This window comes from Colobus angolensis, unplaced genomic scaffold, assembly GCF_000951035.1.
Source record: "Colobus angolensis palliatus isolate OR3802 unplaced genomic scaffold, Cang.pa_1.0 Scaffold233, whole genome shotgun sequence".
In the NCBI taxonomy this organism is placed as follows: Eukaryota; Metazoa; Chordata; class Mammalia; order Primates; family Cercopithecidae; genus Colobus; species Colobus angolensis.
Window position 1 is genome coordinate 2610744 of NW_012115522.1, and position 25234 is coordinate 2635977.

Below are 25234 nucleotides of genomic sequence, written 5' to 3' on the forward strand. Positions count from 1 at the left end.
ACAGTGTTTGGTCTTGGTCCTTATTCAGTTGCTGCAGTAGCGTAAGCCTCTAGCTTCACAGGAGGAGGTCCTGTGCTGGTAAACAGTGAGCTTCACAGGAGGAGGCCCTGTGCTGGTAAACAGTGTTTCTAGTGTGACAGATGTGTTTACTGTCGCCACTACTTGGTGACTGACGAGTGTTGGGAAAGTCACTTGTACTTCAAACAAGAAGTGATAATGAGAACTTCAGGCCCGGCATGGAGTGTCAGGCAGTTTATAAAGGAAGAGTCCAGCTAAATCAGGCCATAACAATCTGAATCAGTTTCCAGGAAGTATGTCAGTATTACCAGAAAGACTTGACTTGCCCATGTGTTCCAAAAATCACATTCTAGGTAAAAACTATTTTAATAAGATCCATTTGTATTTTTTTAATTAATAAATATTACTTTTCACAGCAGTTTTAGGTTCACTGCAATCATATGCCCCTGCCCCACACACACAGTTGCCCACTGCACCATCCCACACCACAGAGGTGCATTTGCTATGGCTGGTGATCCCACACTGACACGTCACCATCACCCAAAGCCCAGAGTGTACATTAGGGGTTCCTCTTGGCGTTGTGCTTTCTGTGGTTTTGGACGAACGAACAGTGACCTGGATCCACCATTACATCATCACACAGAGCAGTTTCCTCACTCCGCAAATCCTCTATGCTCGGCCTGTTCATTTCACCTCCACGAATCCCTGATGACTGCTGGGCTTTTTACTATCTGTATAGTTTTGCCTTTTCCAGATTGTCATACAGTTGGAATCATAGGGGCCTTGCCTTTTCGGAGTGGCATCCTTCACTTACGAATAGGTTCCTCCATGTCTTTTCATAGCTTGGTAGCTCATTTCTTTTTTAGTGCTGAATAATATTCCATTGTCTGGATGCATCACAGTTTTATCATTCACCTGCTGAAGGACATCTTGGTTGTTTCCAAGTGTTAGCAATTAGGACATTCATGTGCAGGTTTCTTGTGGACATAATTTTTCAAAATATCTTTCAAAGTGGCTGTATCATTTTGCATTCCCACCAGCAGTGAATGACAGTCCATGTTCTTCCATATCCTTGTCAGCATTTGGTGCTGTCGGTGTTCAGGATTTTAGCCATTCTATTCTAATAGGTCTGTAGTGGTATCTCGTCATTTTAATTTGCGGTTTCCTAATGACATATGGTGTGGAGCATTTTTTCATATGCTAGTTTGCCATCTGTCTTCTCTGATGAGGTGTCTGTTCAGGTTTTTTGCCCACTTTTTAGTAGGGTTGTTGATTTCTTTTTGCTGGAGTTTCGGAGTGCATACATTTTGGGTCACAGTCCTCTCTCAGTGTGACTTTTGCAGATATTTTCTCCCAATCTGTGGCTTGTCTTCTTTGTTGGTATTTCAGATCCAGTCCCGCTCACCCTCCCGTACTTTGGTTCCCCCTTCAGCCTGGGCAGGCTCACATCTCTGTGTACTTTTTCTGTATTTTCCAGCTCATTCAGACCAATAAGCTGAAGCACTACCCCAGCATCCACGGAGACTTCAGCAACGACTTCAGACAGCCCTGTGTGGTGTTCACCGGGCACCCTTCCCTCCGCTTCGGGGACGTGGTCCACTTCATGGAGCTCTGGGGAAAATCTAGTCTCAACACCATCATATTCACAGGTAAGTGAAAAAAATAAACAAAACGGTTCTCTCCACTGAGGCCATGAGTGAATGCACCTACAAGGTAGAGACCCAGGGAAGGATTTTGCAGTGAGGTGTAAATACGAACATTGTTCTACTATAGGTTCCAAAGAATGAAGAAATCACAGAGAAAGAGTGAAGCAGCGTGTGCCATTGGACAGCTGGGCATCCAGCAAGGCCTTCATGCCTGTTTTCAGATTTCTCCAAGACAGAATCCTGCTGAGTGCTTTTTGCTAGGATATCATAAGCCATTTCAAGAACTGCAGTGATTCAGTAACCGATCTTGTTTTAGCTGTTAAGAATTGTTTACAGAGGTAGATCTTTCTCTTCTGATTGTAGTTTACTCTAGCTATGGATTTTCTTCTGGAGACAAATCCCTCAGGGGAAAAAATTCCTTTGGTAAGGTCAAGTAGACAGTTTACGTAGATAATCACTGTATCATTTTTATCAGTGTAGCGCGCCCAGCCCTTTGAATGCTAGGACCTTTTTGCTTATCTGTGATGGGGGATATCATGGAAATTATGCACAGACCTTTTTTTTTTTTTTTTTTTTTTAGCTCATCAGTTGTCATTAGTGTTAGTGTATTTTATGTGTAGCACAAGACAGTGCTTCTTCCAGTGTGGCCCAAAGAAGCCAAAAGCTTGGACACCCATGTGTTAGGATCTTCAGTTGGCCTTGGGTTTTAGAAATCTTACAGGCTATGAAGTTTAAAAAAGAAAACAAAAAACCTTGATTTGAAATCTGGCCCAGCTTGCAGTGACTTCAGCCAGTTCACTAGCAAGCATGACTGTCCCCACGGTAAATGGGACTGTCAGTAGCTACCTCTGTGGGTCACTCTGGGCACCAGGCACAGCACCCGGCATGTGGCAGCTGTTGGGAAAGCATCGTCACCACCTCCCTTCCTAGCTTTAGGGGCTGGGTTTGGAGGAGGGAGTCCAGTTACACCAGAAGCATGGGGGTCAGGGACACTTCAGCCCTTCCCCAGCCTCTGTGACCTAGAGGCCACCAGGAACATGCCTGTGGTCAAACCACGTTGGGTTTATTGCCTCATTTCAGCAAGAGGAACACACACCATGGGTAAAAGCAAGGTAAAAAGACCTTGTAGGAGTCAGGCTGGTATTCGGTGATGCACGGGTGTTCACGGAGGTGAGGCGTCACCCTGTATTGGGTGGCATCAGGATGCAGGGTCATTCTGCAATGGGTTTCTTAACTCATTGTTATCTAGAACACAGGAAGAATGGAGCTGGCATAGCAGGGTGTTTGCTCCTGCTGTGGTCTGGACGGTTCTGTGTTCCGTGTTCGGGATGATTACAGAGGGGTCTTGTCTTTGGCCGGATCCATCATTGTCAGACAAGGTGTTGGTGTTCCAGGAAGTTGCGTTCTCACAGCAGGAGGACACATGGCTTTGCTGTGGGTGCCAGGCCAGTTCTTGCTGATACCAGGCCAGGCAGAAAGTGCCAGGAGAGGCCCGGTCACCAGGACTGCTTTCCCCTTCTCAGGCCCACTTTCAGCTAAAGGTAGAGGAAGTTGGGCCACAAGGTATTGATTCACAACACCCAGAACTTCAGAGCTGCCAGGATTTCATTAATCAGGAGGTTGTCCAGAGAATGTCCTACGTAGTGGGGGCTGAGGTTGGTGTCTCCTGCTCCTGCTGCTGAGTGGTGACTCTTGACATTTGACTTGACAGTGGTGACAGCATCTACACACACAGTAGGTAACCTGGCTTTAGTACAAATGTTTCTTCAGCCAAAAGGAAATTAGGACTGTGTGATTTCCCGTGACAACTCTGGGTAACGGGTTTGCATTTAAACTGGTTTATGGAGCTTCCAGGGCAGAAGTTGTGTCAGGGAGAGGTTGGGGCCACCGTTTTTTTATTGTTTTGTGACTCTTGGATACGTGAAAAGGGAGTCAGTATTCTCAGAGAAGCACGATCCACTGGAATGGGCGTTTACGTACCTGGCAGCTCTGCCAGTTTGTCCTGACCACAGTGGGGACGTGTGTGTGTGTCTGGTGTGCCTAGGCCAGGGTCCCTCGTCCGTGGGCAGAGACTGCGCTGGGAATCAGAGCACACATCAGTTAGGACCCAGCGAGGTCTTTTGGTTCAAGGCAGGTAGCTCCCTTGAGTTGGGGGAATGTTTCCTGCCAAGCAGGCTGCAGCAGCCCCCAGGAGACCAGCTGAGCTGAGCAGTGGGCGAGGACTCTTCCTGGTCAGAGGGGCTGGGCCTGCTGGGGAGCATTGCAGTCTCAGTCTACAGACCATTCACGGGCCTGGGGTGGGGCCGTGCGCTTGTCTCCTGGGTGCATCTCACACCTGGGCATTAACTCGGAGCTGATTCTAGGGTCCCGGGGTCTATGCCAGCCCTCTCCACTGTGAAGTCACTGTTTTTCTCATTGTATTAAATCAGTACCTTGTGGGGGACTCTTTGAAACTATGTATATACCTGTTCTCCCTCAAAATGGTATCTAATATTTTTAGCGTTTATTGATGATTCTCATCTGAATAAGTGGTGAACTGTAATGGTTGCCAAATGGTGGCTTTGGTTTTTATTTCCTCGTTTGTTTCTTGGCATTTCGTTGTAAAGAAGAGCTTTCTTTTCTCCCCCACATACGTATTTCTCCCTCATTTACCTCATCTGCCTCTGCTGAAGCTTGGAGCCCACCCACAGGGTCCATCCCAGCCTGCCCCTCCTTCCACGGGGCCCCTTTGACCTCCGTCCCCTATATGTGCTTCCTGGCTCCCTCCTGACCCCCTGGCTGTCTCTGAGCCCTCAGCACCCCAGCCGCCGCCTGGCTTGGCAGCTCCTGTGTAGTCTGCATTGTAAGATTTCTTTCTCGTACTTTCCGTAGAACCAGACTTCTCCTACCTGGAAGCCCTGGCTCCTTACCAGCCACTGGCCATGAAATGCATCTACTGCCCCATCGACACCCGGCTGAACTTCATCCAGGTGTCAAAGCTGCTTAAAGAAGTGCAGGTAATGAAGGCCACTGCTTGTGCCTTCACATAGTCATGTCACCTTGGTGTGGCTCATGCTTGTGTGGGGTGAAGGGAGAGGGGCTGCATTTGATTCTTGTCTTCAATTCTCACGCATCTACAGAATGCTGGGACACATGCCAGCCCCCCTCCACACTGAAGAGGAGTGGTCTTTACACCCTGACAGCAGTTTCCATTCTAAAGAAATCAGAAGTGGAAGGGAAAGAAAACCATCTGTGTCCACTTAAAAGCAAATCCTCTCACCCCTGCCAAAGAGTCATTCTAGAAACATATTCACTAAACTGAGAGAGTTTAACTGAAACACGTCCTGGGGCCGTGTCACACCTGTAGGCTGGTACCACAAACAGTGCTGTTGGGTTTGGGTTTTGTGGTAGTTTTTGGTCATTTGTTTCACTTCACATTTTCTGCCCTGGAGAAAGGGGAGAAGTAGCTGGGGTACAGTGTAGACCAGGAGAATCCGCGCACAGGAGGAGCGTGTAGCAGGAAGACAGGGCCACGGAACCACTGTGCTGGCTCAGCCACTGCTCGTCGGGTTTCTGGCTCTTGAGAGTTGGGAGAGGCACTGGAATTGGCAAGGGGGACAGCTGACCGGCGAGGAAGAGCTCTCCCTTTCCACTCCCTGGTGTTCCCAGGAGTGAGATGAGGGCCGAGGGGCCCAGCACAGCACCTTCGGCCTCTGGATGAGAGAGCTGTGTCACAAAACTCTAAGACAGGAGAAACGAGAAACAGAGAAAGCTGGAGAACCCCAGAGAGCCCCAAGAGCGGATTCTGGTGATTATTAATGTGCTTGCCCAACAAAGAAAGAATATTGGCGCCCTGTAGGCATGATGAGAGCAGACAGCAAACGTGGGGCCTGTCTGCAGTGATTCGCTGCCCCACTGTGTGCTCATCCACATGTTAGAAGCAGCGGTGAAGGGAAGGGCGTGTTGCTTCTCATTAACTTCAAATCCCAGTCCCTAAACCAGCTCTTGACCCCCCTGTCAGATGCTAATCCTGGAAACTGGAGGCCACCTGGTCTCCACTTTAGGCGAGGAAAACCTGGGAGAAGCCATCAGGCTGCGACTGTGGCATGAGATGCTTTGAGACAGGTCAAGAAGAGGAGCAAAGGGCAGTTCGAAGGAGAAAAGTATTAGCCCTAAGGAACAGGTGCTTTTGGAAGCTCCCAGTCAGCCTGGTGGAAAGCCCTATTCATCAGGAAATTCAGGGCTTGGTCCGAGCTGTTAAGTAGAAGCGGGGAAGACACAGTGCCCCTGTGGGCGGCCAGCATTCCTTTTCATTTGGGTGATATTTGTGCAAAGTAAAAATTGGTTTACTAATCTTTTTTTCTCAAGATAAGGGACATTTTGTTAAAAAAAAAAAAAAAAACTCTGCGTCTGCGGCTTGGTCGTACACAGCGAGCGTGTGACCTGAGCAGTGTCCACTGCCTGGTACCAGTCCACCTGCAGATCCAGCAGAAACTCCGAGCCCACAGCTCCTGGGAATTAGCCAAGAGCTTCTAAAAGCAGACATGTGGGAATGTTACAGAAAGACCGTGCCCCCAGGAAGCCCCGAGACTGTTGGGAGCAGACACATGGAAGTTACCGGGAAACTTATGTAAACAGTGAAAAAAAATGAAAACAAATGCAAGCTGAGGCAGTTTAGGGTTTCTGAGATGTTTCTTCTGCCCCAGTGCCTTCACGTTCCCTCTCCTCTCTACGGTTCACTGGATTTGAGAGGATGAAAGTTCACCTTGGCCTGGAAGTGGTGAGCCTGTGATGGCGGGGAGTGGATTGGGGTCAGAAACGGGCCTTCTGCAGGGGCCACTGTACTTCACACCTCCCTTCTCGCCTGTCCCATTGGTTCCTCAGCCCCTGCACGTGGTGTGTCCTGAGCAGTACACCCAGCCGCCCCCAGCCCAGTCCCACAGGATGGACCTCATGATCGACTGCCAGCCCCCCGCCATGTCCTATCGGCGGGCCGAGGTCCTCGCCCTGCCCTTCAAACGCCGGTACGAGAAGATCGAGATCATGCCAGAGGTGAGCCGTTCTCCTATCCTAGGGTTAAACTAGAGCTTTCCAGAGGCTCTTGAAGATCGTGCAGGGGTGGCCTTCTTTTGGATTTATGTCAAGTATGAATGAACCAGGCTGGGCGCAGTGGCTCACCCCTGAAATCCGAGCGCTTTTGGGATTCCCAGGTGGGTGGATCACTTGAGGTCAGGAGTTCCAAGATCTGCCTGGCCAACCCAGCCCAGCCAACATGGCGAAACCCCATCTCTACTAAAAATACAAAAAAATTAGCCAGGTGTGGTGGCACGCACTTGTAATCCCAGCTACTCAGGAGGCTGAAGCATGAGAACCAGGAGGTGGAGGTTGCAGTGAGCCAAGATCACACCACTGCACTCCAGCCTGGGCAACAGAGTGAGACTTCAAGTATGAATGAGCAAAGAACATGGACCCTTAACCAAGTAACCGGGAAGAGGGGGGATTTTCAGGGCCTTCTTGCTTTTCCAAGTAATAAAGTAACAGCTGTTAGTCCGTACCTAGCGTTCAGCAGTGTGACCCCTGGGCCACATCACGGGCCAGAGCCCTGGGGAATGGAGATGCTGACACCCGCTATGTCCCTAAATACCATAGGGTGGTGACTTTTCTCTTCCTTCCTGGACCTCAGTTATGAGTGTCAAAGTTCGCTGAATTCAGAGGTAGATGGGGGAGATAACAGGAACCAAAACATAAGGATTGTAAACTTGGTTATTTATATCCGCTTGAGCATACTTGCAGGTTTTGGTCTATCAAAGTCTAAGTATTTTATGGGTCTGTGAACTCTTAGCTTCAGTTTTAGCAGGGAAGAAGCAGAAAGCATGCTGTCCATGTGGAACAGCTGTGCCATGCTGTGCTTGGGCCCTCCTCTGAAAGGGAGAGACAGGGATACGGCCTCTCCTGAAAGACAGTGTTGAGGACGGTTAGAGGATGTCTCTGGCTTTTCACCTCTTGAGGCAACTTGAATGTGTTTTCAACAGACAGGAAAAAGAAATACAAAAACTTATTGTTAAAACCAGTGTGCCCAAACTTCTTTTGGAGTTTGAGGTTCAGAAATGGCCTCCAGACCTTGGGTTGGAGGTCTCGGCTCCTGAATGTGACTCATTTCCACAAGCCTGGAGAGGCTGTTAGGGACCACCAGGTGCCATCTTTAGGGCTGTTTAATGTTTACTATGTTTTTATTATTTTGTTATGATTTTTTTTCATTTTCTCTAGATGTGTCTCTGGATTGTTTTTGTCTAGTATTTTACAGGGGCTGGGATTGACGGCCTCAGTTTATATTCCAACTCTCTAAGCCAGCATTCCTTATACCTTTTGGTCTCAGACATCCTTACAAATAGAACTCCAAAGAGGTTTTGTTAATGTGGGTTATGTCTACTGATGTTTGCTATATGAGAAATTAAAGCTAAGACATTTTTAAAATATTCATTTAAGAATAATAAAAACCTTGTACGTTAACATAACTAAGGGATAAAGACAAAAGCAAAAATCAGTCCCAATGCCAGGGATAAATGTTAAGATTTTGATGTATTTGCCTTGTCTGTTCGCCGTGTGTGCATACTGGAATCACACCGCATACACTGTCTTTTTCACCTAACAGTAAGTGTATCATTAAAGATATTTTGGCCAGGTGTGATGGCTCATGCCTATAATCTTAGCACTTTGGGAGATAGGTAGAACATGAGGTCAGGAGTTCAAGACTAGCCTAGCCAAGATGGTGAAACCCCATCTCTACTAAAAATACAAAAATTAGCTGGGTGTGGTGACACGCACCTGTAATCCCAGCTACTTGGGAAGCTGTGGCAGATAACTGGTTGAACCAGGAGGCAGAGGTTACAGTGAGCCAAGATCATGCCACTACACTCCAGCCTGGATGACAGAGCAAGACTCTGTCTCAAAAATATATATATATTTCAGCTGGGCACGGTGGGTAACGCCTGTAAACCCCAGCACTTCGGGAGGCTGAGGCAGGGGCGAATCACTTAAGGTCAGGAGTTCAAGACCAGCCTGGCCAACATGATGAAACTTTGTCTCTACTAAAAATACAAAAATTAGCCAGGCTTGGTGGCGGGCGACTGTAATCCCAGCTACTGTGGAGGCTGAGGTTGCAGTGAGCCAGAATTGTGCCATTGCACTCCAGCCTGGGCAACATAGCAAGACTCCATCTCAAGAAAAAAAAAAGGTATTTCAAAAGCTTCAGCTTTAATGGTTGCACAATGGTCTGTCATAATTTAACAGTTCCTTTATTCATAGATTTTCATTTCTGGTTTTTCTGTGTTATAAGTAACACTTTTAAGAGCATCCTTTTACATAAATCTTTGTCCATATATGTTTATTTCCACAAGAAAATTTTCTGAAATTAGAATTTCTGGGTCAAAGATTATGAACATCCCTTTCTGGCTCTAGGCTATATATTGCCAGCTTGTCCTCTAGAATGAGTGCAAACAGTTTATACTCCCACAGCAGAGCTGGAGACAGCTCTTATTTCTGCCTCCTTGCTAATATTGGATGTTGTCCTTTTTTAGTTCTTTTCCAATTTTATTCAAGTCTTTTCCAGTTATTTAAGTATACACTGATATCTAATTTTAAATTGTCTTTTTTTTTTTTTTTCCAGATGGAGTCTCACTCTGTTGCCCAGGCTGGAGTGCGATGGCGCGATCTCAGCTCACCGCAAGCTCCGCTTCCCAGGTTCACGCCATTTTCCTGCCTCAGCCTCCTGAGTGGCTGGGACTACAGGCCCCTGCCACCATGCCCGGCTAATTTTTTTGTATTGTTAGTAGAGACAGGGTTTCACTGTGTTAGTCAGGATGGTCTCAATCTCCTGACCTTGTGATCCGCCCACCTCGGCCTCCCAAAGTGCTGTGATTACAGGCATGAGCCACCGTGCCTGGTCGTATGTCTTTTTTTGAGACAGAGTCTTGCTGTGTTGCCCAGGCTGGAGTGTAGTGGTACTATCTGGGCTCACCGCAACCTCTGCCTCCCGGGTGCATGCAGTTCTCCTCCCTAGCCTCCCGAGTGGCTGGTTTATAGGCACGCACCCCAATCCTGGCTAATTTTTGTATTTTTAGTAGAGATGTGTTTCACCATATTGGCCAGGATGGTCTCAAACTCCAATCCGCCCACCGTGGCCTCCCAAAGTGCTGGGATTACAGGCGTGAGCCACCGCACCCAGCCAAATTGTATGTCTTTGATCATTAATGGAGAAAACTGTCTCAATCCAACTTGCTACAGTGATTGCCTTTAAAATGGACATTATGGCCAGGCACAGTGGCTCAGGCCTGTAATCCCAGCCCTTGGCAGGAGGATCACTTGACGCCAGGAGTTCAAGACCAGCCTAGGCAACACAGCAAGACCCCCATCTCTACAAAAAAAATAATTTAGCCAAGCATGGTGGTTCATGCCTGTAGTCCCAGCTACTGGGGAGGCCGAGGAGGGAACATCACTTGAGCTCAGGAGGTTGAGGTTGCAGTGAGCTATGATCACACCACCACGCTCCAGCCTAGGCAACAGAGTGAGGCCCCATCTCAAAAAAATAAAGACTCCTTCAGAGTCTTCCTGGAGAGTGTAGAACGCCAGCCCAGAGCTCCCATCCCAGCCTTGTGCAGGGAGGAGGCGGCCCAAAGTGAAGAACAGGATCTGGCGCACACCCTGTTCTTCCGCAAGGGCCGCTTCACGCTCACCATGGGCAGTTTTCTTATTTCATGAAACAGGCCTCACATACCATTTGCCAATCTGCTTAACTATCCTAAGCTGCTTCCTCTGCCTGTTTGTTACTGATCTTCATGTTTACATAATGGCCTCTTGCGTGTTTTTGTTTTTAAATAAAGGTGGCTTGGCTAGGTCGAGGCCTACATGTCTTAAAACCCATGCGGCTAAACGCAGCCACAGAACACTTAATAAGGTCAGGCTGCATGGCAGGGCACCCAGCAGGTGCAGGTGGTCAGAAAGACACCACCCCCCAGGTAAAGCCGTGGCTCCCACCATCGGGAGAAATCAGACTTTCAGGAAGCAGAGAGCTCCCTCAACCCCGCTGCTGTCCCTGTCCTTCTGCCACTGCTCACCTGGAGAGGGAACGAGGGTGAACTAAAGGCCAGAATGAATGAAAGGCTGCACTTGGTGTGTCACCTGGGAGACAGAGCGAGACTCCATCTCAAAAAAAAATGTATTGTTTAAAGTTACTTTGTCTTTGTAGACTGCAGTGATGTAAATACAGATTAAAGGAAGAGTAATGGTCATCATTAAAGGCCCCCAGCCTGAACTGTGCCCTTTGCTTTCAGCTCGCAGATTCACTGGTGCCCATGGAGATCAAGCCTGGCATCTCCTTGGCAACCGTCTCGGCTGTGCTGCACACCAAAGATAACAAGCACTTGCTTCAGGTAGGGGGTGCTGGGTGGGAGTGGAGGGGACCCTCTCCCCAACAAGAGACCAGACCACCTAACAGATTATATTTGAAACAGCACTTCATATGCTTTTTTGAGATGCAGTCTTGCTCTGTCGCCCAGGCTGGAGTGCAGTGGCGCAAGCTCCGCCTCGCGAGTTCCCACCATCCTCCTGCCTCAGCCTCCCAAGTAGCTGGGACTACAGGTGCCCGCCACCACACCTGGCTAATTTTTGTATTTTTAGCAGAGACGGGGTTTCACCGTGTTAGTCAGGATGGTCTCGATCTCCTGGCCTCGTGATCCACCTGCCTTGGCCTCTCAAAGTGCTGGGATTACAGGCGTGAGCCACCATGCCCGGCCCATGAATTCTTGTTGAAGAATAATTTCCCTGGCCATGTGCCTCAGAGAGGCTGCTTTGCCCAGAGATGAGGCCACACATCATCTCAAGGGCTGCCACAGGCACATTCCATAAAGGAGTGCTGCCATGCAAGGCAGGGCAGCAGGTGCAGTCCTGCCCTTGGGGGCTGGAACCGGAGGGCACCTGCATGAGGCTGTGGCTGCCCGAGATCCTGGCCCTGCCACTGACCCGCACACAAGTGGGTGGCACTTCGGCTCCAGGGCAGGCACTGCATCTTAATAATTCCTTTCAAATCTGGACTGTGTCACTTTTATGCCATATGTAGAACTGCTCCTAGCTACCACTTAACGTCTGTTAGACCCTGTGCTGGGTCCTTGACCCGCCTTGTCTTACTGAGCCCTCAGAATTCGCTGCTGTCATCATTTTGTAGGCAGCTTCTCCAACACTGGCCAGATGGTGGCAAAGCTGGGGTTTCCCCTTTTTGGTCTGACCGCACAGCGAGTGTGCCTAGCCACAGGGTCATGACTGCACCTGCAGTATGACACAGTGTATTGTGGAGAATTTACTCAGCAGATACTGAAGTGAACCACCTGAAAGTTTAACAGTGAATCTTGATAAAAGGCAGAGATCTTAGCGAATAAGGTATTGGTCGGGTGGACAGTTGAGCATTAGAGCGTGTGGATATGGGGCGCCCGGCAGCCAGGGAACTTGAACTGAGTGCCAGCTGAGGAAACCAGGCCAGGGCTCTGTGGCCTGTGAGGACAGGATGGTCTCAGGCTCTCAGTGTGGCCTGCAGTTGCCCCTGCTGCTCAGAGGAAGCTCATGAAAGCCACTCTTTCCTTCTGCTCTAGCCCCCTCCTCGGCCCGCCCAGCCCACCAGCGGGAAGAAGAGAAAGCGGGTGAGTGATGATGTCCCGGACTGCAAAGTCCTGAAGCCTTTGTTGAGCGGTTCCATCCCCGTGGAGCAGTTCGTGCAGACCCTGGAGAAGGTGAGCAGGTTTCGCGGGCGCCGTGGAAACTCCACATGTGGCAGCCTTTCTCTGGCTCGCTATGGCCCCCTGGCTGCAGGGAATGGATGTTGCTGCTTGTCTCTTAGTCCCCACTGTCCTGTGGCATCTGCTTGGTCTAAGGTCCTGCTGGGAGACCCAGGAGAAAGAAAGTGGACTGAGGAGTGCCCCATCCTTCCTGCCAGCACGAGGTCACCAGAAGGCCTCTCCAGACTGAAGAAAAAGCTGCTTCCACACACCGATGTGATGAGTGGGGCAGGGTAGGGAGGCCAGGACAAAGGAGGACCCAGCCCTGCCAGAGCCTTGCGCTTCCACGGATGACTCCTTGCTGTCAGAGGGGAGCCACGGCTCCAGCTGAGTGTCAGGATTTGCAGGAGTCCATGGAGGGAGGGGACACTGGCCCTTCCCCTCTGTCTCAGCAGCCCTGATGGCTGCTTCTCCCAGCCATGAGATTTCTTGACTATGATTAAAAGAAAAAAAATATCTAATCTTAAAGGTTGTAATTTTGGCTTCAGTCACAGGACTTCAGAGATGACTTTATTAGGATTATAGAGTCCTTGATAGGAAGGAGAAGGCATTGGCTAAAGGTAATACTGTTCATGCTGCTGCTTGCAAGAACTGTAACAAATTATAATTACATGGAAGGAGATTTCTACAAATTTTCTATCCAATGTAAATATCACAATTACGGACTTTCAAATCTTAAAGACTTTCCTAGGATTGGTTTTCTCCACCTGTCGTTGATTTTCCCATAGGGAAAAGGCTCTGGCTGGGTGGTTGCAGCTCTCCTCCACCCTCCTCCATGACCTTGCAGGACTCCTGGGCCCTATCGATGGGCCTCAAGCTGGACTTTTTAAAACTTAAGATGAGGACCTTCTGCCTGGCCCGACCTATGTCCTGACCCAATGTTCCACCCTGGCACGCCGGGCACGCCCACCTCGGCTCCTCTATGCAAGAGGAGCAAGCACCTGTCCAAGTCCCTAGGGGAGCCTGCAGCCATGAAGTCCAGGTGCCCTCCCCACACCGAGGCCCTTCACTTGCTGTATGTCTATTTCAGGCACATGCCTCCTTTCCACGTCACGTCTGATTTGGAAGGAAATTCTGTCCTTAGCATTAGCAATAGCTGAGAAAAGTTTGCTCTGCTGCCTTCTCTCCCTCACTCTTGAGAGGGCTCTGCCAAGCCCCACAGTCAGGGGTATCTTGGTGTCACCTGGCATTTTACTGGAAGCTCAGAGAGCTGCAACTTAGGAGGGAGCTTTGTCACCAGGGGATGGCACGGTGCAAGCAACCGAGCGTCCCAGACTCCCGAACATACGGCTTGGACGTGCCCTCAAAGAGCTCTCAAAGCTTAGGCAGGTTGTGGAAATTCTCTTCTGTTTTGCATGAGATTTTGCATGTTTGGGGTCTCTTTTGAAGTATATGAAACTATTGCTATCAAAGGCCCTATAACTAGTCTGAAGAATTATGTTGAGGCGCGTCAGTTTCTAGAAAGTTCGGTCAAGTCTGTGAAGTGCTGTTTGTAGATCTCACAGCTGCAGTCCGCCCACCCCGCTCTTTCTTTTCTTTTGGAGCAGCACGGCTTCAGTGATATTAAGGTGGAGGACACAGCCAAGGGCCATATCGTCCTGCTCCAGGAAGCTGAGACGCTCATCCAGATTGAAGAAGACTCGACCCATATCATCTGCGACAATGACGAGATGCTCAGAGTGCGACTGCGGGACCTTGTCCTCAAATTCTTACAGAAGTTCTGAGTGGGCCATCTGAGCCACTTCCCTGAAATCCTGCAGGCCCTCACTGGCTGTCCTCACAAGCCACCTGACGAGTGGCATGAGAGGCCATTTACCATGTCTTTGTGGTGTCCTCTGGCTTACGGAGTGAAGAGGTGGCTCTTCAGGGAAATGGTCTGGACTTATTCCCAGCACTGTTTCAGGCAAGAACCTTCCCTTTCAACTTCAGGCTAATTTCTTCTCAACTTTGGCTCTCTCGAGGAGCTGAAGGGGGGCAGAAGTGGAACAGAAGCAGTTTTCCAAGAGGCTCATGGGGGCCAGGGAGGCGGAGATGACCAGCTGGCTGTCTCACGTGGGTCCCAGGCCTCGGGCAGGGGAGCCAGCCTTTGGTTTCGTTTACTTGCCTACAGTGCTGCACCCAATAAAATGATCCCAAAATATGGTAAAGTGAACCCATCTATCTGCATTTCTACTCTGGGCACATTTGTTAATAAAAACATTTTTATATAATTAGCTGTCCTCTGTTGAATCTACAATCTATATATTGATTTAGTAGCTGAAAAAATATGAAAATATACAGACAGCATGAACTTAGAAAACACCACAGCAAATTGAATTTTGATGTGTATGTTAAATCATATAATTTGCAGTTTATAAAAACACAGATCTGTTTCTTAAATTGCATAAGACAGTGCTCACCTTTAAGCTGTGGCTGCATGGAGAGTGATGCAGGTCGGTACCCCAGCCTCAGGCTCCACCTGCGCCACCTCTCCCACAGAGCCTCAGTCTCTGCGTTAAACCGAGTGTTACTCACGGATCCCTCAGAGCCACTCGTCACAGGAAGCTTTCAGACAAAAGTAACCTCACAAAAGATGACTGCTTTTGAAGTGTATAAAACCAGCAGTTGCCAGGTCAGATAGCTGTGACACTGTGAGTTTTAAGAACAAGTCTTAGCCCTGGCGGACCATGCTAGGTAGTACGCCCAGCACACGCCTAGTTCTTAACCGTCTTGGAGTGATTGAAATCCAGTCAGAAGTCAGTCCTCCAACTCGGCTGACTGCTAAACAGCACACAGGGATTTAGTGACCCGATAAATACATAACATGAACAGCTGCAGAACTGACTGCTCTGGCTTTGTGGCGCATTATCACTTCTCTTGGAACGATCATATCGGTGGGAATGACTGCTTCAGTTTGCCATCTCCGACCTTACCAAACCTAGGCACAGGAATGCTTAGGCAGGTTTCTATTTTCCAAGGTTTGGGTCCACTCCAGTCAAGGGATAGGCTACAGAATAAACAAGGCTTCCAACCATGGGGCAGGACTGACATTACAAGAGATGAATGTGCCATGGCTATGAACATTTAGTTTTCTTTTTAGAATTGCAAATAGGCATCCCAGGCAGGCATACTTCCAACAGAACCTTTGAGAGAATCAAGCGAAATTAAATTTTAAAAACATCTGAGGGCCAGGTGCAATGGCTCACACCTGTAGTCCCAACAATTTGGGAGGCTGAGGCAGGCGGATCACAAGGTCAGGAGTTCGAGACCAGCCTGGCCAACCAGACGGTGAAACCCCGTCTCTACTAAAGATACAAAAAAAATTAGCCAGGCATGGTGGCACACACCTGTAATCCCAGCTACTCGGGAGGCTGAGGCAGGGCAATCACTTGAACCCGGGAGGTGGAGGTTGCAGTGAGCTGAGATCATGCCGTTGCACTCCAGCCTCGGCAACAGGGCAAGACTCCATATAAAAAAAAAAAATCTGAAATGCAAAAACAGTGTAAGCTAGAGCTCAGGAGAAACCAAAAATGGTTGTTTTATTTAAATGTCCTAGCAATGCTATCTAGGAATGATGGGATCTGTCAAGCCTATCTGCTGTGAAAGGGCTTGATCAGAGATCCCAGTGCTGGTCCCTTGAGGTGGGCTGCAAAAGAAGCAAGCAGTAGGAACAGGTGAGTCAGTGGGTGCCCAATGAACAGGGTGAAACTTAGGAGGTTTTAATCAAGTCATCACCACCCACTTAGTGGCAACAGTCAGAGGCAGGAAGCAGCAAAGACTCATGTTTTATAGAGAAGAGAGCAAAACCCAGAGCCGGCCTTTCCAGGTATGAGAAGAGCAGTTAGGAGTAATTGCCTAAAGTTCAGGTATTTGGATACCATGCCAGGTTGGTTAGAAGACTCAAAAGAAGTGGCAAGAGCAGCAGATGTGGCCTGGCTGTATCAGAGATGCGGCCCACTGACACTAACTGATATTGACTGACATTGACACCAACCTGGTGAAGACTCTGACATCCAGAAAAGTTTGTACTCAAACCCAGTGGAATCCTAGTGATTAATTGAAAAAAACTTAACAATAGTGCAGAGACCTCATATTATTTAAGTCTTAGTACAAAGTGATATATTAGGTATCAATTGCACAACAAATTACCCCAAACACAGTGGCTCACGCCTGTAATCCCAGCACTTTAGGAGGCCGAGGTGGACAGATCACGAAGTCAAGAGATTGAGACCATCCTGGCTAACACGGTGAAACCTCATCTCTACGAAAAATACAAAAAATTAGCCGGGCGTGGTGGTGGGCACCTGTAGCCCCAGCTACTCGGGAGGCTGAGGCAGGAGAATGGCGTGAACCCAGGAGGCGGAGCTTGCAGTAAGCCAAGATCACACCACTGCACTCCAGCCTGGGCGACAGAGCGAGACTCTGTCTCAAAAAAACAAAACAAAACAAACAGACATTTCTCGTCTCACTGTTTCTATGGTCGGGAGTCTGGTGTGGTGTGGCTTAACTGGTGGACCCTGGCTCAGGGTCTCCTCTTCACACGGCTGCAGTCAGGTGTTGGGTGAGGGAACAGAGGTTAAGTAACTTTCTGCAAAACAGCCAGTGAGTGGCTTCTGCCTTCCCACAACACCATGGGTGAGTATCAAGTCAGCAGCTGGCCAGGAAATGGAAATCTGTCTTTTAGGCCATTGCTTTTCAAGTCACATGTACTCCATCTCTCCCGATCCCTGGAGAGCTTGAAGCTTTTGGCCCTCACAGTTGTCCTATAAAGGTGTTTCCAAACTGTAATGAAGTATCAACAGAAACAAGAGTGAAGAAACCTTTAAACCTGCATAATGACATATTAACAGGAGCCAAGCAACCAGTGGGAAGGAAAGGATGACACTTTTCCTCTGGCCCTGAGTCCAGTTTTTTTCCTGAAGCCAAGAGAAATGAATGCTGTCTCACTGCTTTAGGCCATCTATAAGAAGGTAGACAACACTTACCTTCAAATGCACTGCAGTGGAACTACACATAAATAACAGTAGTCTTCTTTGAACCTAAAATAGAGTGGAAATAACCAATGACAATCCTGGAGGGAGTCACAAGTAAATCCTGGAGACCAGCAGTGCTGAGCTGAGCTGGAGGGTCAGTCTCACTGAAGACTCGAGCCAGCTTCCATCAAGAACTGATCTTCTAAAGATCAAATACCAGAGTCTCTACTGCTCCTTGGCAGCCCATTATGGCTTTTAATCACATCATAAAACATTATATACATGATGGCCAGGTGCAGTAGCTTACACCTGTAATCCCAGCACTTTGGGAGGCTAAGGTGGGCGAATCACAAGGTCAGAAGTTCAAGACTGGCTTGGCCAAGATGGTGAAACCCCGTCTCTATGGCTTGGCCAAGATGGTGAAACCCCGTCTCTACTAAAAATACAAAAATTAGCCAGGCGTGGTGGCAGGCGCCTGTAATCCCAGCTACTTGGGAAGCTGAAGCAGAGAAACCCGGGGAGGGGGCGGGGGGATGGAGGTCGCAGTGAGCCAAGATCACACCACTACACTCCAGCCTGGGAGACACAGCATGACTCTGTCTCAAAAAAAAAAAAAAATATATATATATATATATATGTGTGTGTGTATATATGTGTATGTGTGTGTATATATGTGTATATATATGTGTATATATATACACACACGCACACACATATTAAACGTAAACTTCTGAGTCTCAGGACCACAGATCTTTGAAAGGGGTGTAAACGCCCATCTCCTTAGGCATGTAGAATATTTCTTGCTTCTCTTATGTTGGCATTGCAGGCCATTGAAAAAAAAAGTGCGTAGCCCCCACGTAATGGTGTTTGTGTTAGCAGGATGTACCCTTTACCTTTCTCTACAATAAACATTCCTAACCCATGTGTAAGTCTCCCTGATGTAGTTACCACATCAATCACCAGTAAAAAGTAACTTCTCATTCTGAGTTACCAAACACATTAAGTTTGCTAACTTTTTGTTAAATTATCCAATATTAAGTTTTTACTCTAGTAACTATTCACAGTTGCTTCACATACTTTGGAAATAATGGCCTTTCATTTCACAAAGCCTTTCCCAGTCATCAGTAAGCATCTTCCAGTCATCGGGGGCATTAGTCGGCACCTGCTCACATATTCGGTGTGTTGTGCTGTCTATCATGGCTTTAGCTCACCATCACAGATAAGCCTTTCTCCCAGACTTACAGCTAGAGAGGAGCACATTTCCAGGACCATGAGCACCCTGAGGACAGAGTCTGTTTTTTCCACCTTGTTGCAGCACGAGGCTTGTGGGAAGAAGGAAAGAAAATTTTAGAAATATTTAGGAATTACAGGCCAAAACAACATTTCCAGGTGGGTCAGTTTTTTAACTGCAATATTCTAAACATGGGAACCTGCACATAAGTGTAAAAATCCCTGTCATTTAGCCCATGCTTTAAAATAGCTACTTGATTCAGTGGGCAGCTTCCTGATGAGAAGAGGTAACTATGGCCAACAAGCCAAATCTGGCCCACAAGCAGGCTTGTTGGAAAATAGATGCAACAGAAATCACATGTGGTCCACAAAGCCTAAAACATTTGCTGACCCTTTACAGAAAAAGTATGCCAATCCCTGCTCAATGTGTTGAAACATTTCTGTAGTACTTATTCAAGTAATGGTCAAATAATGGAATGGCGATGTAACAGCTCTCATCAGACCTGACCCTCCTAGAGATAAAACTATAAACTCTAGATGTATGTAGTTAGGTAAGTAGGTAGATAGAACCTACCACAAAAAACAATTCCATTAGCATAGAGATTTTATCACCCTTGTAATAATTATTAAAACAACTAGACAAAAAAAGTAAATTCTTTAGATGACCTGAACAAAACTGTCAAAAACATTGACTTAATTGATACTTTTTAGAGTACTTGCTCTCTACAGCAGCAGAATGTTTACTATGAAAACCATATGCTAGGTGATAAATCTCATTACATCTAAAAGGACTGAATGCATACACAAAACCTTCTCTTACCACAATGGAATTAAATTCAAACTCAACAAAATATTTTGGAAAACCACAAATATTTAGAAATTAAACACTTCTGGTTGGGCACAGTGGCTCATGCCTGTAATCCCAGAACTCTGGGAGGCCGAGGCGGGCGGATCACGAGGTCAGGAGATTGAGACCATCCTGGCTAACATGGTGAAACCCTGTCTCTACTAAAAGTACAAAAAATTAGCTGGGTGTGGTGGCGGGTGCCTGTAGTCCCAGCTACTTGGGAGGCTGAGGCAGGAGAATGGCGTGAACCTGAGAGGCAGACCTTGCAGTGAGTCGAGATCATGCCACTGTACTCCAGCCTGGGCAACAGTGCAAGACTCTATCTCAAAAAAAAAAAAAGAAAGAAAGTAAACACTTCTAAAATAGCTCATGGATCAAAGAAGACATCACAAAATGAATTGGAAAATATTTTGAACACAAAAATAAAACTCAAAATTTATAGGATACTGCTAAAGTAGTACTTAAAAGTCATTTTATACCTTTAAATGCTTACAGAAAAAACGTAAGGCCTAAAATTGACCTAAATTTTTACCTTAGAAGACTATAAAAAGAGCCAAGTAAACCCAGAGAACATAGAGGAAAGGAATCATAAAAGGACAAATGAACAAAACAGAATAGAGAAAACTAACAAAGTCAAAAGCTGATTTTTGAGAAGATCAGCAGAACTGATACACACCTGACTAGACTGATCAAGGAAAGACACGACCGACTGCCCATATGGGCAGTGAAAAAACTGTGGTCATCACTACAGATCCTACGGATATGAAGACGACAACCGATCAGAAAGGAAAAGGGGTATTACTAAAGAGCCTACAAATATTAAAGGGATAAAAAGAATACCAACTTATGCCGACAAATTTACCACCACAGATAAAATGGAAAATTTCCTTTGAAGACACAAATAGATAAAGCTCATTCAACAAGAAAAAGAACTTGATATTCACTTCAGAAATTAAATTTAGTATTTTTTCACAAGAAAAACTCCAGGCCTAGATGGTTTCCCTGGGAAACTGCATCAAACATTTGAAGAAGAAATAACACCAATCATGTACAACCTCTATGAAAAAGAGGAAGGGGGGATAATTCCAATCCCTTTTAAGGGGCCAGCATAACTCTAATACCAAAACCTTACAAAGTCATTACCAAAAAAGAAAATGAGAGGTAAATATATCTCATGAACATCAATGCAAAAAAACAAAAACAAAAACAAACAAACAAAAACTTCAATTTTCAGCAACCTGAATCCAGCAATACACAAATAGGATAATATGACATGACCAAGTAGGGTTTATCCCTGGAATGCAAGGATAGTTAAATATTTGAAAGCCTATCTAATGTATAATAGCAGAATAGAGGAGAAACCCCGTATGATCATTTCAACAGATACAGGAAAAAAGCATTTGATGAAATTCTCCAACAGCACTCAGCAGACAGGAATAAAAGGGAACATACTCAACCTGATAAAGGTCATGTATGAAAAACTTACAGCTCAGTGAAATACTAGAGCTTTTACCCAAATATTGAGAACAAAGCAAGGTGCCGATCCATACTACTGTTCTATAGTGTTCTTGGAGTCCCAGTCATTGCAGTAAGGCAAAAATGAAGGGAGAAGGCAGGCAGGCATACAAACAGATAAAGCATAAAGGTAGGAAAGAAGTAAAACTGTTTTTAGATGAGACTTTTTACATAGAAAGTTCTAAGAAATCTAGAAAACTACCGGAATAAGCTCACAAGACTGCAGAATACAAGGTTAGTATCCAAAAGTCAACTGTATTTTATATATTAACATGTTTTTGAGAGAGAGTCTTGCTCTGTCACCCAGGCTGGAGTGCAGTGGCACAGTCATGGCTCACTGCAGCCTTAAACTCCCAGGCTCAAGTGATCCTCCTACTTCAGTTTCCCGAGTAGCTGGGACCACAGGCACACGCCACCTCATCCAGCTAATTTTTTTTGTTTGTTTGTTTTTACTTTTGTAGAGACCCACCTTGGCCTCCCAGAGTGCTGGGAATAAAGGTGTGAGGCACAACACCTGGCCAGAAAACAAAATGTTTTTGCAACAGCAACTTCATTCATAATATTGTGAGATAACTTTTGAAAAGATATGTAAGATCTCTACACTAAAAGTCTCAAAACCTTGCTGAAATTAATGATTTGAATAAACGGAAAAATATACTATATTCATGTATTAGAAGACTCAATACTAACATTTTAATTCTGCCTATTCATTTACAGATTTGATACAATACCATCCCAGCAGACAGCCACACCACAACCTAACCCAATGTTTTAAGTAGGTAAAGGACTTGAATAAACATTTTTCCAAAGAAGATACACAGATGGCCAATAAGCACATAAAGAGATATTCAACACTAGTCATTAGGGAAATGAAAATCAAACCCACAACGAGGTACTTCACACCTACTAGGATGGCTGTAATATGTTTTAAAATTTTTATCAGAAAGTAAGTGTTGGGCCAGGCATGGTGGCTCACGCCTGTATTCCCAGCACTTTGGGAGGCCGAGGCTGGTGGATCACGATGTCAGGAGTTCAAGACATGCCTGGCCAAGATGGTGAAACAAAATACAAAAAATTAGCATGGCGTGGTCGCAGGTGCCTGTAACCCCAGCTAGTTGGGAGGCTGAGGCAGAGAATTGCTTGAACCCAGGAAGTGGAGGTGGCAGTGAGCAGAGATTGCACCATTGCACTCCAGCCTTGGTGACAGAGCGAGACTCCATCTCAAAGAAAAGAAAGTAAGTGTTGGGAGAAGTGGAGAAATTGGAACCTTCATACACTGCTAGTGGAATGTAAAATGACACAGCTGCTATGAACGACAGTTTGGCAGTTCCTCAAAAAGTTAAATTACCATATTGAATTGAAATTACCATACAGAATTACCATATGGTCCAGCAACTCCACTGCTATATAGACACCCAAAAGAATTGAGAACAAGGACTCAAATATTTGACCACCTATGTTCTTAGCAATATTATTCCCCACCTTAGTAACCAAAAGGTGGATGCAACCCAAGTATCCACCAACAGATGAACAGATAAACAAAATGTGTAATATACACACAATGAAATATTATCCACCCACAGAAAAGAATGAGATTCTGATACATGCTGCAACAGGTAAATCTTGAAAACATGCTAAGTGAAAAAAGCCAGACAAAAAAGACCACATATTTTATGATTCATTTATATTCAAATATCCAGAATAGATGAATCCATAGAGACAGAATAGAGGTTATTAGAGGCTGGAAGTAGTGGGGGAATGGGAAGTTACTGTTTAATGAGTACAGAAATTCAGATGAAAAAGTTTAAAAACTAGCTAGTGGTGATGGTTACACAACACTGTGAATGTACTTAATGGAACTAAATGGTATACTTTAAAATGGCTAACGTGGCACATTTTATGTGTACATTTTTGTATCTGATATCCCAGGTTTCTCAGAAGAGACTAGCAATATTGAGATGGATTTTATATAAGCATAAGAGCTAATACCATAGAGCTAATTCTAAACTTTACAGAGAAATACAAAGTAACTATAATACTGAAAGCAATCTTGGAGATGAACAAAGTTGGAAAGCTACATTCATCAAGACAGTGTGGAACTGGCACGAGGATGAACCAAGCAGCGTAACAACAAAGATTGCTCAGAAATAGAGCCTCCACTTCTATAATGACCACCTTTTCAACAAAGGCCCTAAAGCAATCCAATGGGGAGGGAAAGTCTTTTTAACAAATGGTGCTGCAATGCCCATATAGAAAAAGAACCAGAAACCTGACCACTGTCACACACCACACATAAAAACTGAGATGGATCTTTACTTGTAAGAGCTAATACCATACAGCATTTGGTGAGAAACACTGAAAATATCTTCATGATGTTGGGTAGGCACAGGTTTCTTGGCTCACTGAAAGCAGTAACAAGAGAATTGTATCTCCTCAAAATTAAAAGCTTCTGCTAATCAGGGGACACCATAAGGAAAGCGATTAGGCAAGCCCCAAATTAAAAAAACAATTTACAAAACATATCTGACAATGGACTAGCGTCCAGGGCAAAGAATTCCTGTAACTCAGCAATAAAAACGATGATACCTCCATACAATATTATTCAGTGAGAAAATAAATTGGTTATCAAACTGTGAAAAGATACAAAAGAACCAGTGCATATTATAGTAAGCAGCCAATGTGAAAAGGCTACATGCTGTATGATTTTATGTGACATTCTGGAAAAGGCCATAGTGTGAAAACAGTAAGAAGATCAGTGGTTGCCTGAGATTCAGAGAGGGAGGGAAGGACCAATAGGTGGGGCATAGGAAGTTTTTAGGGGAGTGAGACTGTTCTGTATGATACTATAATGGTGGATATTTGTCATTATGTATTTGTCAAAACCCACAGAATATACAACACAATGAATGAAGCCCAATGTAAACCATGGGCTTGAGTGAATAATGTGTCAACATTGGCTCATCAATTGTATCAAATCTACCACACTAATGGTTAATAAAAGGCAAGTGAGGGGTGAGGTGGAAGAGGAGGAAAACTCTGTACTTCCTATGCCGTTTTGCTGTAAATCTGAAACTGCTCCCCTCAAAATCTATTAAAAATGTAGGAAGAAAAGAAAGCAATTCAAAAAAGGACAATCCAGTTTTTCTTAATGGGAAAAGATGTGTACAGATAATTCATTAAAGGAAATATATATAAATGGCATAAACACATGAAAAGGTACTTAAATCATTAGTCATCAGGAAAATGCAGAATGAAACGGTAAGACACCATTACTCACCAGAATGACTAAAATTAAAAAGACTGACAAGACCACATATTGGTGAGGATGTGGAACTGGGAGTCTCCTAATTACTGGTGTTCGTACAAAATGGAATGATCGCATTGAGAAAAGGTCTAGAAGTTTCTTATAAAACTAAATATGTATACATCTATCATATTACCCAACAGTTCCACTCCTATAAAAATCCACAGAAAGACTTGCACATGAATGTTCAGAGAAACTTTATTCGTAATATCCAAAAACTGGAAACAGCCCCAGTACCTATACAATAGAATGGACAGATTTTATTCGATTCATACAAGGGAATACTAAGCAATGAAAAGTAACTAATCACCCATCTATGCAGCAATGATGGATGCCTCTCCAAAATGTTATGCGGGGTATGTAGAAGACAACCACAACAGTAGAAATTGTAGGACACCATTTATATGAAATTCTAGAATATGGAAAACTAATCCAAAATGAAAAAACAATCAGCATTGGCTATGTCTGGGGATGGAGGATGTGGGGACTGACTAGGAGGAAGGAGCATGAGGGGAATTTCTGGGTTGATGGTAGTGTTCCGTATCTTGAGAGGGGTCTGGGTTACACAAGCGTATGCGTCTGTCAGAACTCAAAAGAATGCACACTTAAGATGTGTGTAAGTTTAAAATAAATTTTACATTAAAAACACAAATACTGCCCTATAATTAACAGTTGTATGCCCACGTATTTAGAAGGAAATGCATCGATGTTACCAGTTTACTCAGAAATGCACCCAGTGCACTGTGAAAGGATGAATGAAGGAATGGGTGAAGGGACAGGGCATGGGAAGATAGGACGCTCCAAGGTAGGTCGAGTAAAATGACAGACATATGCATTTATCCCCTAGAAATAATTTCTTTTTTTTTTTTTTTTTTGAGATGGAGTCTGGCTCTTCAGGAGCATAAATAAATTTAAAGATA

General features: G+C 45.6%; 1 protein-coding gene across 1 annotated transcript in view; it reads left to right on the forward strand.

The window, feature by feature from the left end:
• The window catches only part of INTS9 (integrator complex subunit 9), a 90690-nt gene extending 76014 nt beyond the window's left edge, over positions 1–14676 (forward strand). Inside the window, exons 10-15 of the mRNA XM_011944553.1 lie at positions 1496–1667; positions 4536–4660; positions 6528–6695; positions 10973–11071; positions 12284–12421; positions 14014–14676. Coding sequence (XP_011799943.1) covers positions 1496–1667; positions 4536–4660; positions 6528–6695; positions 10973–11071; positions 12284–12421; positions 14014–14190 — 879 coding nt within the window. The 3' untranslated portion in view covers positions 14191–14676. The remainder of the gene's footprint in view (positions 1–1495; positions 1668–4535; positions 4661–6527; positions 6696–10972; positions 11072–12283; positions 12422–14013) is intronic.
• The last annotated feature ends 10558 nt before the right edge of the window (positions 14677–25234 follow it).